This window comes from Cricetulus griseus, chromosome 4 (assembly GCF_003668045.3).
Source record: "Cricetulus griseus strain 17A/GY chromosome 4, alternate assembly CriGri-PICRH-1.0, whole genome shotgun sequence".
Lineage (NCBI taxonomy): Eukaryota > Metazoa > Chordata > Mammalia > Rodentia > Cricetidae > Cricetulus > Cricetulus griseus.
Window position 1 is genome coordinate 73,859,710 of NC_048597.1, and position 14,468 is coordinate 73,874,177.

The 14,468-nt window shown below is 41.9% G+C and overlaps 1 protein-coding gene across 1 annotated transcript; it reads left to right on the forward strand.

Moving 5' to 3' along the window:
• The first annotated feature begins 109 nt into the window (after positions 1 to 109).
• Positions 110 to 13,436, forward strand: Mcm4 (minichromosome maintenance complex component 4). Its single transcript, XM_027413435.2, has 16 exons — positions 110 to 352; positions 662 to 823; positions 1,130 to 1,293; positions 1,385 to 1,486; positions 2,175 to 2,270; positions 2,353 to 2,448; positions 2,975 to 3,113; positions 5,773 to 5,993; positions 6,305 to 6,425; positions 8,096 to 8,355; positions 8,744 to 9,109; positions 9,604 to 9,731; positions 10,267 to 10,474; positions 11,457 to 11,685; positions 12,120 to 12,253; positions 12,920 to 13,436. The coding sequence occupies exons 1-16, from the start codon at positions 283 to 285 to the stop codon at positions 13,010 to 13,012; spliced, it is 2,589 nt and encodes an 862-aa protein (XP_027269236.1). The 5' UTR covers positions 110 to 282; the 3' UTR covers positions 13,013 to 13,436.
• The last annotated feature ends 1,032 nt before the right edge of the window (positions 13,437 to 14,468 follow it).

Below are 14,468 nucleotides of genomic sequence, written 5' to 3' on the forward strand. Positions count from 1 at the left end.
TGATTGGCCTTCCAACTCCTCTAAGTCTACGCCCTCCTCACGCCAGGGCGCGCAGCGGCGTTTTCCGGAGGCGGAGCTACGCGCCTTTGCCTCGGTGATTGGCTGGGCGCCCTGACGACAGAGCGACTGGCGGGAATCGGCTCCGCGTTCCGGCCAAGAATGCTCTGCTAGGCGAGCTCAACTCCAGACCTATTCCGGTGTACGCTTTTCCAGATAACCCGGAGCCGGGTGTTGGGACGACTCAGAGCCAGCTTGTCCTTGTGGCGTAGGTACCACAGCAGCATGTCGTCCCCGGCCTCTACCCCGAGCCGCCGCAGCAGCCGACGCGGACGAGCCACCCCAACCCAGACGCGTGAGTTCCCTCTTCTTCCCCTTTCCGCCTCCGTCTCTTCCGCGGCACCGCGGAATGTCCAGAGGCCTCTGAGCCTGCTGCGTGGTTGACAGGCCTGGGCATATAGTGGCTTCTTGTTCACTCAGATCCAGATGACTGGACTGGGCGCTCAACCCCGGGCTGTCTGGCCTGGTTGGTTCAGTTGGTTAAAAATGCCCTCGCCTTTTCTCTCTGTTCTAGTTTATTTTTATCTATTTTTTTAGTAGTAAGACTACCCGAGTGGCTCTAAGCATGAGCGTTGATACTCTTTTTTGTTTTGTATGACGGAAGTAAGAAGTGAGGAGAGCAGGTCGTCTCCCAGTCGGAGACGTAGAGGCGAGGATTCTTCCACCGGAGAGTTGCAGCCAATGCCCACCTCACCAGGCGTGGACCTGCAGAGCCCAGCTGCACAGAATGCCTTGTTTTCCAGCCCTCCTCAGATGCATTCTTCAGGTGCGTTTCTGCAGATGTGGGTTATACTGTTGTTGGTAATAGAGGAGCTGTCTGGTTTGATATGGGGCCTAAGCTTTCGGTGTGAGCTAGTAGTCTATTCACGGAAACGGGGGAGTGAGGCGGAATTGCTACATGCTAAGATCTAGTGAGCAAAGAAAGCCAACTTTATAGTAGAGCTGCATTTCGGCCATGGAAGATGGCAGTAAGGATTCTGTCTGGTTTGGCAGGCAGCATGCTCAGTTGGGGGTTTGATGTGCTACAGGGATTTCGTTCGTGGTAAATAAGATGGATGTGTTGTTTTTATAGCTATTCCTTTGGACTTTGATGTTAGTTCGCCATTGACATATGGCACTCCCAGCTCTCGAGTGGAAGGAACCCCAAGAAGTGGGGTGAGAGGCACACCAGTGAGGCAGAGGCCAGACCTGGGCTCAGCACGGAAGGGCCTGCAGGTGGATCTGCAGTCTGATGGAGTGAGTACAAAGCAGCTCTCTGATGGTGACATCTTCGGAGCATAGGATAAGTAATTCCACTAACATGTTTTTGTCATATCTTTCTCTGTAGACAGCAGCAGAAGACATAGCAGCAAGTGAACAGTCACTGGGCCAAAAACTTGTGATTTGGGGAACAGATGTGAATGTGGCCACATGCAAAGAAAATTTTCAGGTAAGCTTATGTATACTAAGACTAATGTATACTAAGACATTGTTGGTAACCTATACTCAGGTAGCCATGATGTATATCAGCAGGTAGTTTGTGGCTTAAAATGTATTCCTCAAAAATAACGTATGCCGTGCAGAACATAATGATTGAGATGGTTTCTCTGTATAGCCCTAGCTGTCCTGGAACTCATCCTGTAGACCAGACTGACCTTGAACTCTCCTCTTCTAGGATTAAAGGCGTTTGCTACCACTCCCAGCTAGGTGGTACACACTTAAAATCTTTGCATTTGGGCAGAGGATTGCTGGAAGTTCAAGGCCACCCTGGGTTCTATAGAAAGACCCCTGTCTCAAACCCCACCAAAAAAAAAACTCTTGTGTGGTGGGGGGGGGGGTCTCAAAATTTTTTTCATTTAATTATTTTTGAGGGGAGAGGCCATGGCATGCACAGCTTTTATGTAGAGATTAGAGGCCAGTTTACAGGGTCTGGTTCTTTCCACCTTGTGTGTTTGGAGATAGAACTCAGGTAGTCAGGCTTCTAGGCAAACATTCTTAATTACTGAGCCATCTTGCTGGTTTCACGTTCTGCATTTTAATGATAATTACACGTTCCTAAGTACATTAAGCTTTTCTCTCTCTCTCTCTCTCTCTCTCTCTCTCTCTCTCTCTCTCTCTCTCTCTCTCTCTCCATCAAGAGATTCCTTCAATGTTTTACTGACCCTCTGGCCAAAGAAGAAGAAAATGTTGGCATAGATATTACTCAACCTTTGTACATGCAACGACTTGGAGAGGTAATCAAATAAGATTTACAAGTGGAAGTTTTGTATTTTGAGATAATAACAGTGAAATTTGACTTGTTCGTGTATCTTACAGATTAATATTACAGGGGAGCCATTTTTAAATGTGAACTGTGAACACATAAAAGCATTTGGCAAAAATTTGTATAAACAACTCATCTCCTATCCACAGGTAAGAATTGACTTTGAACATCATGATTACAGTAAATATATACAAGGAATGTACGTAGTAAGCAGAATACTATTTAGGTAAAAAGGATGCTTCCAAAGGTTGAGTATTTCTTAAAGAAAACCATGTTTTACTGTATTTGAAATGAGGAGGATTATCGCTTCTCGGCCTTTTGGCTAAGATCAAGTGAAATGAGGAGGATTTTTTTTTTTCACTAATTGGTAGTATTTCTTAAAAATAATGAATCTTCCCAGTGGTTTCTTGGATTTCATGAAATTATCTCTTTGGGGGGGGTGTTAATTGGAAGCTGTTGAGGCAAGGTAGTGTCCGTGGTAGCTTTGTAGCTAAGGATGACCTTAAACTCCTTATTTCTGGGTTTCTGACCCCTGGAACTGGACTTACAGGAGCTTATGAGCGGCCTCATGTGGGTGCTGTGACTTGAACTTGAGTCCTGGCAGAACAAGTGATGTCAACTCCTGAGTTAGCCCTACAATTGTCAGCCTCTACAATTTCACATTTGTATTTACAGGAGGTTATACCAACCTTTGACATGGCTGTCAATGAGATCTTCTTTGAACGTTATCCTGACTCCATCTTAGAACATCAGATTCAAGTAAGACCTTTTAATGCATTGAAGACAAAGAGTATGAGAAACCTGAATCCAGAAGGTAATATATTTAATAGTAGAAAATGCTGTATGTGGAAAGATGAAGGGTTATGTAGTGGGTAGTGATAGCATTAAATTAGAAGTTGAAAAGATTTATTCTGTATACTTTTGTGAACTTATTGTGCAGTTTTCTAATTTAGCTGAAATAATCTGATATAAAACAAATAGCAATTCTCTACCGTAAAAGTGAATTTATTCAAATATAGTAAATCTGTAATTAAGTAGGTATGTACTTTCTTAGTTACCAAAGAAAACATACAGATGGCTATCAAGGTGACTCAGCTATAAAAACAGTTGCTGTGAAAACCTGATGATATGAAAATTGATTCCCGAGAACTGTTTTCTGACTTTGCATATGTGCCCATATTCATACACACATGTAATATTAATAATATTAAAGAAAAGTGCAGAACATGATCCCCTACCTTAACCTTAAAGAATTCCAGCTTGGGCGGTAAATAAGACATGAGCAAAAGGTAAGGGGTCTGTGTCTTGGGAAAAGGGCAAAGTCCTGGACCTGCAGAGGACTTGTGAAATTGGTTGTCAAAGAGAAATTTAGATTATAGGATTTGAAAAGTGAATATGGCAGAATTCCTTCTAGATAACAGAATGGAGGGATGAAAGCAGAAAATACTGCATGTGAGTGATAGCTGGGTTGCCTTGCCCGCCTTAATACATAAAAGGTGCTTAGTGCTTAGTCTTTTCTTTTTTTTTTTTTTCTTTTCTTTTCTTTTCTTTTCTTTCTTTTTCCTGTCTTTTGGTTTTTTGTTTAGTTTTTTTGAGACAGGGTTTCTCTGTATAGCCCTGGCTGTTCTGGAACCCACTCTGTAGAGACGAAGTCTGGCCTCGAACTCAAAGAGTTCCGCCTGCCTCTGCCTCCTGAGTGCCACCACTGACTTTCTGTGCTTAGTCCTACTGAAACTTGTTATGCCATGTTTAGAACCAGCCCTTTTCTAAACAGAAATTGAGGAGTATATTGGGGGTGAGAACAGACAGGGGTTGGGGCGGGGGAGGCGACAACTGCAACTGGGGTATAAAATTAATTTAAAAGACAGTTTCTGCCGGGCGGGCGTAGTGGCACACGCCTTTAATCCCATCGCTCGGGAGGCAGAGGCAGGCGGATCTCAGTGAGTTCGAGGCCAGCCTGGTCTCCAGAGGGAGTGCCAGGATAGGCTCCAAAGCTATACAGAGAAACCCTGTCTTGAAAAACGAGAGAGAGAGAGAGAGAGAGAGAGAGAGAGAGAGAGAGAGAGAGAGTTTCTGTTTTATGTCAAAGTAAGTAGGGAGATGTCTAGAAGAGAAAGATTTTGCCACTTACATAATTCAGCAAAACATTTGTCATATGAATTCAGTTAGACTGACCATGGCTCAATTATGGATCATCAGGATCCTAATCTGAGCAGTCTACAGTGGTGTAAACAGGACAGAATAATGTTTTCTCCATGTGTGAAGACTAGAAAAAAGAAAAGGAAAAGCAAAGAATGTAAAATAAGCTTGTTTTATAGATAGTAGTGACTATTGAGAGACAAAGTGCTTTTTTTCCCTGTAGGCACTGACTACAAAAATAGATGTAGTGTATATTGATGACATTAAACTATGTCCTTGCTTCATTCTGTAGGTGACAGAGAGAGAGGCTCAGGGTATTCCCAAGGTCATACATACTTTGCCCATGTTGTCTTCATCTAGAGTCCTAGCTTCCTCTGTATTGTATGTTTATTTGTTGTAGCTCATGCTGTGCAGGCCAGAGGAAATGTAGGGTTTTTTTTTTTTTTTTTAAGATATATTTGTTTAATGTGTATACAGTGTTCTGTCTACACACGAGAAGAGGGTACCATATCTCATTACGGATGGTTGTGAACCACCATGTGGTTGCTGGGAATTGAACTCAGAACCTCTGGAAGCGCAGCAAGTACTCTTAATTTCTGAGCCATCTCTCCAGCCCCTCAGGGGTATCATTTTTTTTAGAGCTATTTGGTTGTTAATGAAAGGGTTTTTCACTGAGCTCAGCAAGTAGGCTAGGCTACCTGGCTGGCCAACATCCTACTGTTATTTTTCCTCTCCAGTGCAGAAATTACAAGTACACTCCCAACTCTAGCATTTCCAGCCCCAAATTTTTACCTGAGATTCAGGTCTTCCGGGTGGCTTTTTAAGTGAGATGAGAGACTGGGGTACAAAATATTCCTACGTACACATCAAATTTCTCACCTGCTAAGCAGAACACCTGAGGAAGAAAGGGCCAGATGTGGGCCAGCAAGATGGTTCAATGGGTAAAGATGCCAGCCCTGCCCATTAGAGTTAGATCCCTTGGACCTACACAGTAGGAGAGAGAACTGATTCTCATACATTGTCTTCTAATCTCCACACTTGCACCATGGCAGGCATGTGTCCATAGACATACACTGTAAATAAGTAAATAAAAAGCAAAGAAATGATAAAAGGGATCAGAAGTATACTGGTGTTGAGAGGTAAGAAGGCTGGACGTGGGAAGGACATCCTAGGCTATTTCTGAGATTCCAACCATCTGTCCATTCCTGCTTACAGTATCTCCCTTGGTCATCTACAACTCTACTTGAGTTAAGAGTCTGCCTTAGTGGCAGACCCAGATCTGGGTGGGCTGATGGAAGTGGCTGGTAGACAACCAAACCTCTTTCCCTTTACAGACATCGATCAGCTCATCACCATCAGTGGCATGGTCATCAGGACATCACAGCTGATTCCTGAGATGCAGGAGGCCTTCTTCCAATGCCAAGTGTGTGCCCATACCACCCGGGTGGAAATGGACCGAGGCCGCATTGCTGAGCCCTGCACTTGTGCACATTGCCACACCACCCATAGCATGGCACTGATCCACAACCGATCCCTGTTTTCTGATAAGCAGATGGTATGTGGCCACTCTGTACCCAGAATGGGATTCCCCAATAGAGTGCAGCCTATGTTCTGCCTCTGTCTGAATCCTCAGCCAAATTTAATTTGTCAGTCTACCTTTAACCAAGAATTCATCAATTTCCATTTGATAGTGTTGGTTTTGTTAATGACTAGAATTTGAAACACACTGGGGCTTCTCTGCTGGTGTGCTACATTTTAAACACTGTTATGTCTAAACTGTACAAAGGGCTGTGGTTCTTTTTTGCCTTTGTTTTCCATGGTATGTTTTTTGTTTCTGAAGTTCTCTCTTTACTATTCTTCCTTCAGATCAAACTTCAAGAGTCTCCTGAAGACATGCCTGCTGGGCAGACACCTCACACTGTTGTTCTTTTTGCCCACAATGATCTTGTAGACAAAGTTCAGCCAGGGGATAGAGTGAATGTCACAGGTAAGAATCTAGGTTTGTAACAAGAAGGCAGTTGGTGCTATGGTTTACTATTGTTTGGACGTTAAGTTCTCAGGTGCAGATTTCAGAACTCTCAGAACTTTGCATGTGTCTCAGATAGATAATGTTGATGCCTTGAGAGCAGCCTCAGGGTGTGGTGTTGATTGGATTCAGTTTGCCAGTAGCTTGGGGACAGACAAACATGGGATTCACAAATGCTTTTCTACTTATTTCCTACATGGACAGCTAACATTACTCATGGAGTAGAGCAGGGCAGTCCATATGGGAAAGCTATTGCTGACTTGTTAGTTGTTGCAGTTCATTGCTGCATTGATTCAGGTTTGTAGATTCTGAATGCTGCTTCTTGCAAAAGGTGCCTTATCTTCAATGTCATGTGGGGGTGGCAGACTTTCTACAGTTTGGAGGAATGTGAGCACTTTGTCAAGAACAGCACTGTTCTTCATTGGGAATTGAAACCAAGTCTCCCTAGCTCTGAGTCTGGGGCTCACTGTCCCAGCTATTCAGTGAGTCAGGATTTCAGGATTTCTTTCCCAGCATACAAGAGACATGCAGTTTTCACACACACACACACACACACACACACACACACACACACACACACACACACACACACACACACACACACGCTCACTTGCCTTAATAGGTTTGCATTTTTTTTTTTTTAATGTTATTGTAAATGCTGGTTTTGTTGTCTTGTTTTTTAATCTTGTATCAGAGGACAGCTTGTGGGAACCAGTTCTCTTTTCTTTCACATGTGACCTGAAGATTGAACTCAGGTCATCAGGCTTGTGGCAAGTGCCTTTACCTGCTGAGTACCTCACTAGCTCTGTAAGCTGGTTTTCTTTTATGTTTTAAATGAGAATTGCATTGTCCTGTTAAAGGACCATGGTCTGTACTGTGAGGATGAGAGGGAGATCAGATTTAGTCTTCAGAGATAGAGGCCTGGATTAGTGGTGCTTGCCAGCAACTCTGATGGCCTGAGTTCCTTCCCTGGGTGTCACAGGATGGAAGAGGAAAGAACCAACTCCCAAAAGCCAACCTCCACATGCTGTCCTGACACTCAAGCACATGCAGACAGGCATCTCACATACCAATAATGAATTAAAACTTTTTATTTATTTTTTTAAGCAGACAGAAACAAAATTAGTGTGAAGTTCACACTAGTTTGAACAATAAAGGATTTCCCTAGCTTTGTAGACCAGGCTGGCCTCTAACTCAGAGATCCACCTGCCTCTGCCTCCTGAGTGCTGGGATTAAAAGTATGTGCCACCACTATCCAGAGTTTCTTGACTTTCCTTTTGTTTTTGTTTTGGTTTGTTTGTTTTGTTGTTGTTGTTTTGTTTTTTTGAGACATGGATGGGGTTTCTCTGTGTAGCTTTGGAGCCTATCCTGGCACTCACTCTGTAGACCAGGCTGGCCTCAAACTCAAAGAGATCCTCCTGCCTCTGCCTCCCTAGTGCTGGGATTAAAGGCGTGAGCCACCACTGCCCGGCTCTTGACTTCCTTAATGTAGTCCTTAGCTGGGAGACTAACAGGTAATGATGCTTAGGTGAGATGGGGCCCCTAGGTGCTATACATTGCCTGTGCTGACCACTGAGTCTGCGGAGGGAGAAATAGAAAGGTAAAGTTATGTCGCCTGTATATGTTCTTAGGCATATATCGAGCAGTACCTATTCGAGTCAATCCAAGAGTGAGCAATGTGAAGTCTGTCTATAAAACCCACATTGATGTCATCCATTATCGGAAAACCGATGCAAAACGCCTACATGGCCTTGATGAAGAAGCAGAACAGAAACTTTTTTCAGAGAACCGTGTAAAATTGCTTAAGGAACTTTCCAGGAAACCAGACATTTATGAGCGACTTGCTTCAGCCTTGGCTCCCAGCATTTACGAACATGAAGATATAAAGAAGGTAACAATGGTGTTTTTAATCTGGTGTTAAACAATTCTAAAAGTCCATTTGCTCAAAATAAGAACTGTTTGCTCTATAACAGAGCAAGTACTGACCCCTGCCTCAGTTGTTAGTTGAGTGTTATTGTTTTGTTGTGGTGACTCATCTCTTCACATTCATGTCCCTAAACCTAAGAGATTGTGTGGGTTCAGAACAGAGGAATGCTGGTCAACTCCTAGAGTGATGTCTACTTAGGTTTAAATCGGTTAGGAATAATTTAGAGTGACCAAAGCACTCTCCAATGATTTTGATCATGCCTTCAGCTTACAAAATAGAAAAGTACCTCTAAAACATAAGCTAAATCTATTCTACAAAATGACTGTTTGGATGTGTTTATACATTTTTTTAGGGAATCTTGCTTCAGCTCTTTGGTGGAACAAGGAAGGATTTCAGTCACACAGGAAGGGGCAAATTCCGTGCTGAGATCAACATCCTTCTGTGTGGTGACCCTGGTACCAGCAAGTCCCAGCTGCTTCAGTATGTATACAACCTGGTCCCCAGGGGCCAATACACATCTGGAAAAGGCTCCAGTGCAGTTGGCCTCACAGCCTACGTGATGAAAGACCCTGAGACCAGGCAGCTAGTCCTACAGACAGGTGCCCTTGTCTTGAGCGACAATGGCATATGTTGCATTGATGAGTTTGACAAAATGAATGAAAGTACAAGATCTGTACTGCATGAAGTCATGGAACAACAGACTCTGTCCATTGCAAAGGTGAGTGGTGATTGTGTACTGTGACTAGACTCTGAGATGATATCTGCTCTTGAGAATGTGATCAGTATTTCTCAACACTTCTAGATGGAAACCTCTTAATAAGCTTTTATTCACTCATATGTAGTGCTTATAAGCTCAAGTTTGTGTTAAAGTTACTACCAGTGTTAAACCGTTTGCTTTCTGATATGAAAGATGTGTGGCTACAGGGTTTTGGAGAGATGGCCCAGGGTTAAGAGCAGTGGCTGCCTGACCAGAAAACCTGGATTTGGTTCCTCCCAGCACCCACATGTAGCTCACAACAGTAAAGTTTCAAGGGATCTAGTGCCCTTTTCCGGCCTCCAAGGTTACCAAGCATCTGTGTGCACTAAAATCAGAGGTTCTTGGAAATCAGAAACAGCAGAGCAAATGAGGATTAGCCAGAGGCCAGATGAAGATGGTTTTCTTCCTTGTGGGAGTCTTGAAAAGGCTTCTAACTTCACTGCTTCCTCTGATAGGCTGGAATCATCTGTCAGCTTAATGCCCGCACATCTGTCCTGGCAGCAGCAAATCCTATTGAGTCTCAGTGGAATCCTAAGAAAACAACCATTGAAAATATCCAACTACCACATACATTGTTGTCAAGGTACTAAAACATTTCTGTATGATGACTACTGCTCTTGGCTTACTCATAATTGTCAGCGGGACATTGCAAAGAAAATAGGGTCAGTAACTGCTAACACTCTCTCCATTGACATTAAACAATGATTCAGACTTGGTTGGTCAGGGCTCTTGGCAAAGATTATGTGTTTAATTATTTTACTAAATTTGTTTTGTTTCTGGTAGTGCTAGGGATTTAATGAAAGGCCTCTCATGTGTTAGGGACGTGCTCTATCACTGAAGTACACTCCTTGTGAAACAGTTATTCTCAGAACAGTTGAATGTACTGGTACCCAAATATAGTTAGTCTTCTGAATTATAGTAACATTTCTCAGAAAATTCTTAACTTCTTTGACTTTCTCTTACCAGGCAGGACTGAGGATTGGTCAGTTGGTGACGAGGCAGCCCTCTGTGGGCATGTATACAGTATAGTTGATTAGTGGTTTAAACACATTTAAATCCTATATATAGGTATGTTGGTGTCTCAACTAGAAAGACAGTATTTTTCTCTGTCTTGTCAGGTTTGATCTTATTTTCCTCATGCTGGACCCTCAGGATGAGGCATATGACCGGCGTCTGGCTCATCACCTGGTTTCACTGTACTACCAAAGTGAGGAGCAAGTAGAGGAGGAGTTCCTGGACATGGCAGTGCTGAAGGACTACATAGCATATGCACATAGTACCATCACGCCCCGACTGAGTGAGGAGGCCAGCCAGGCTCTCATTGAGGTAACCGGGCTTAAGAAACAGTTTACAACTCTGGATGAGTTAGCTGTTTCTCTTAACTTATTTGTTTGTTTTTTTAAAAAAAGTAAAGACAAAGGTAATTTAGATTCACACAAACTTTTACAAGATGCACAGGGATATGCTAGGGCTTGTTTGGGCTTAGTATTGTGATACGGTAGGTACTTTGGTGAGTTTATATCCTAGCTGGGTTCAAAAAGGCTCAATTAAGGTTACAGATAATATATGATTTTTCCATTTGTATCATGAAATAAATGAAACTACATGCAAAATGAATTAATCCTCTTTGGAGCATAATATCCTAAGTCATCTTTTACAAACCTTGTAAAATGGGTCTCATGGGCAGTTTGCCAGGCCTTTTCTGTTCTGTCCTGTCCTTTCCTTTTTTTTCCTTGGTGTTTTTTGAGACAGGGTTTCTCTGTGAAACAGATCTGACTGGCCTGGAACTTACAGAAATCCACTTGCCTCTGCCTCCCAAGTGCTGGGATTAAAGGCGTGCACCACCACCGCCCAGCTGCCAAGCCTTTCCTTACAGACTCTCTGATTCCTTTCCTATGGCACTGTTTCCTTTGGGGGGGGGGGTAATCTGTGAGTCTGTGTTTGGTACTAGGGATTATACCCATGAACATCTAGGCATGCATTCTTCTAAATTATACTACCAACCTTTTAATGTCTCTTCTTCATGTCTACCTGTACAGATGTTTCCAAAAGTCTTCCTCTCAAATATTTCTGACATCACCATACATGGATGTAACTAACCATCCTCTTGGTTTCTGGGTTTCTGTTTGTGTGTGTAAGGCTCCAACCAACTTCCCACAGTCTAGCTCCAATTTGTAATTCCCTAGAGTAACACTGCAGGCAGACAGGCCATCAGTTATTTAACAGAACCCTAAGTATGCAAGGTCATCCATGAAACATGAGGTTCTTGTCAGCAATGGCTTAATTTTGTTGTTTCTATCTTCTCTAGGCCTATGTGAACATGAGGAAGATTGGTAGTAGCCGGGGAATGGTTTCTGCTTACCCCCGACAGTTAGAGTCATTAATTCGATTAGCAGAAGCCCATGCTAAAGTAAGATTTTCAGACAAAGTTGAAGCAATTGATGTGGAAGAGGCAAAACGCCTTCACCGGGAGGCTCTAAAGCAGTCTGCTACTGACCCTCGCACTGGCATTGTGGATATATCTATTCTTACTACAGGTTTGTTACTCGCTTTGAACAAAATGACATAAAATCGAAAGGTATTCTGTCTGTAACCTATTAAAATCCATTTCAAGGGAGAGTGAGGCATGTACATTTGCCCTTTTTAGTCCCAGTTATGCAGAAGGCTCACTTGGGGTCAGAAATACTAGGCAAACTGAGGCAGCACATAGTAAGGCCCTGTCTCAAAATAAAAAGAATTTGATCTCCTAAGTATGAGTATCCTTGCTGCACAGCTTATGTCAGCTTTCAATGACAACTATTGATGTGTAAAATAATTGAAATAACAAAAACTAATATTCTTGAATGTGCTCTGGCATTTAGCTGTTCTCCTACCTTTCTTGGCAATACCTCTGAAGGAATGTTTGTGGGAATTCTGTAACATTTCACTTCCATATGGCAGAAATATTTCATTTGATTTCTTTTTGACATAGGGATGAGTGCCACTTCTCGTAAAAGAAAAGAAGAATTAGCAGAAGCATTGAGGAAACTTATTTTATCTAAGGGTAAAACACCAGCTTTAAAGTACCAACAACTATTTGAGGATATTCGGGGACAGTCTGACACAGTAAGTGTTTATATATGTGTAAGTAATGTAAGTCAGAATAAGATTTCCTCTTCTATAAACACATCATCAAGAAATACACAACTAAAACTGTAGCATACTTGTTCGGGTTTAGATTTGTTTCAGAGATGAAATATTTGTATGGCCTTTTGCAATTAATTAAAGATGGATTGTCAGTGAAAAGTACTGTGTGGATTGAAGTGATGAATATGCTTGGTTTTGCTTTGTTTTGTTTTTATAACACTTCTTCACTTGCCCTTGTCTGCATTGCATGATGAAGGCAGAGCTTAGAGAAAACATTGGTTACCTGGTCCTTTGAAGAAATATTTGCTATCCCTGATTTACAGCATAAAACAAAATATGTACAAGTGGGGTTGGTGAGATGGCTCAATGGGTAAAGGATGTGTCTGCCGCTAAGCCTGATGACCTAAATTCTAGTCCTGGGACCCATGTTGTAGAAGGAAGGAACTGACTTTGGCAAGTTGTCCTTTGACCTCCACTCATACACCAACCCACACACACACAGGAACACAAAATAAATATGTATATGAAATGTAATTTAGCAAAATGAATTGTCTACAACCACCAAAAAAAAAAAAAAGACCCAGTTGTAGTTTAACATATGTATGTCTAACAAGAAGGACTCAATGTGTGACGTTTTGTTTCTAGGCAATTACCAAAGATATGTTTGAAGAAGCCCTGCGTGCATTGGCAGATGATGACTTCTTAACGGTGACTGGGAAAACTGTACGCTTGCTCTGAGCCATCAGTTGCTGCTGTTGTTGATGCAAATAGTCTGAAAGGCAATGCTCTGCTACATTTTTCTGTCCCTCATTGTATATTTTAGTACATGTATGTTTTCACATTTTAACATCAACATACACAGTAGAGATTACTGTCTTGATATGCCACTTAATTTTCAGCACCTATTTGTACACAGTTTTAGAGAAGGTTTTTTAATAGGGGGCTTTGCTTTTGTTGTTGCACTACTGGAGATGAAGTTAAGACTGCCATGCCTACTATATATGCAAGCTATGGCCCCGGTGTATGGAGAATTTTGTGGTTAGAGGTAACAGATGGCCAGGATAAAACCTTAGTTGTGATGTGATGATGGGCTAGATTCCAAATTGGCTTCTACTTTTTCTTAATAATGTAAAACTTTCCTAAATAAATGATAGAAAAAGTAGTACTTGGTTGTTAAATGTCCCGCACGCTGTATGTTCTCGCCGGCAAGAAATACACGTAGGACACTCGGATCCTTCTGCAGACAAGCTTTAATGCATCTTGAGAGGGAGAGAGCATAAGCTTACCAGAGCGGAGACTCTGAACTAAGAAACCCATTTCCTTAATAAAGGCTGGCAAGCAGCCGCCTGGGACGTGTTACCCTATGAATGGCTTCAGCTCCTCAGGCCAAATGAGCCACGGGATAGGCAGAGATCAAAGGAATGGAGATTACCCAGCGCCTGTAAAGTAATTTACATCTTGGTGTCTTCAGGCACCATTATTGTAATGGAGAATGCAGGAACCGGCTCCCTACAGTTAAACATTATTTCTCATTAACAACAGAACTCTGCTAAATACTATGTTCTTGGAGTCATAATGGTGCTTTTTAGGTTATAAAAGAAATAAGATGTAATGAATTTCATTGATTTCTTTAGATCCTTGGAATAATTATTCTCAAAACAATTGTAGCTCTAAATCTTTATGTATTACTACAATAAATCTCTAAACCATTTGAATTATATGAGTTAGACGTTTTAATGTAACTTAGTGAACATTACCAGTGAAAACTGATTCCAGGTTACATTAAAGAGTAATTTCTCAGTGGTAGTGTTCATAGATCTAAAAATGAATTATTTATCTCCAGTTTGGCAGTATCAGTAAGCCAACTAGCATTGTCATTTTCAAACCTTCCAGTAGTTGCCTACTTGTTAAATAGGAACTCTTTATAATTAAAGGAATACAGAATCTGACCTGTAACTGTCTCTGGGATCCCATGACTAATTCATGACATTTTCAGTTGAAGATGAGAAAGGAAAGACATCCCTCAGCCAAAATCTTGTTTTTATTTCTTTCTAGCTGAAAGTTTTAACACAGCATGCAGATAAGATCAAAACTCCTATAAAGACTGCCTGCATAGTTAAGACTTTGGAGACATCATAGAGCATGTTGAAACAGCTTAATTTTTAAAATACTTAAGTTTGTGAAATCAGTTGTG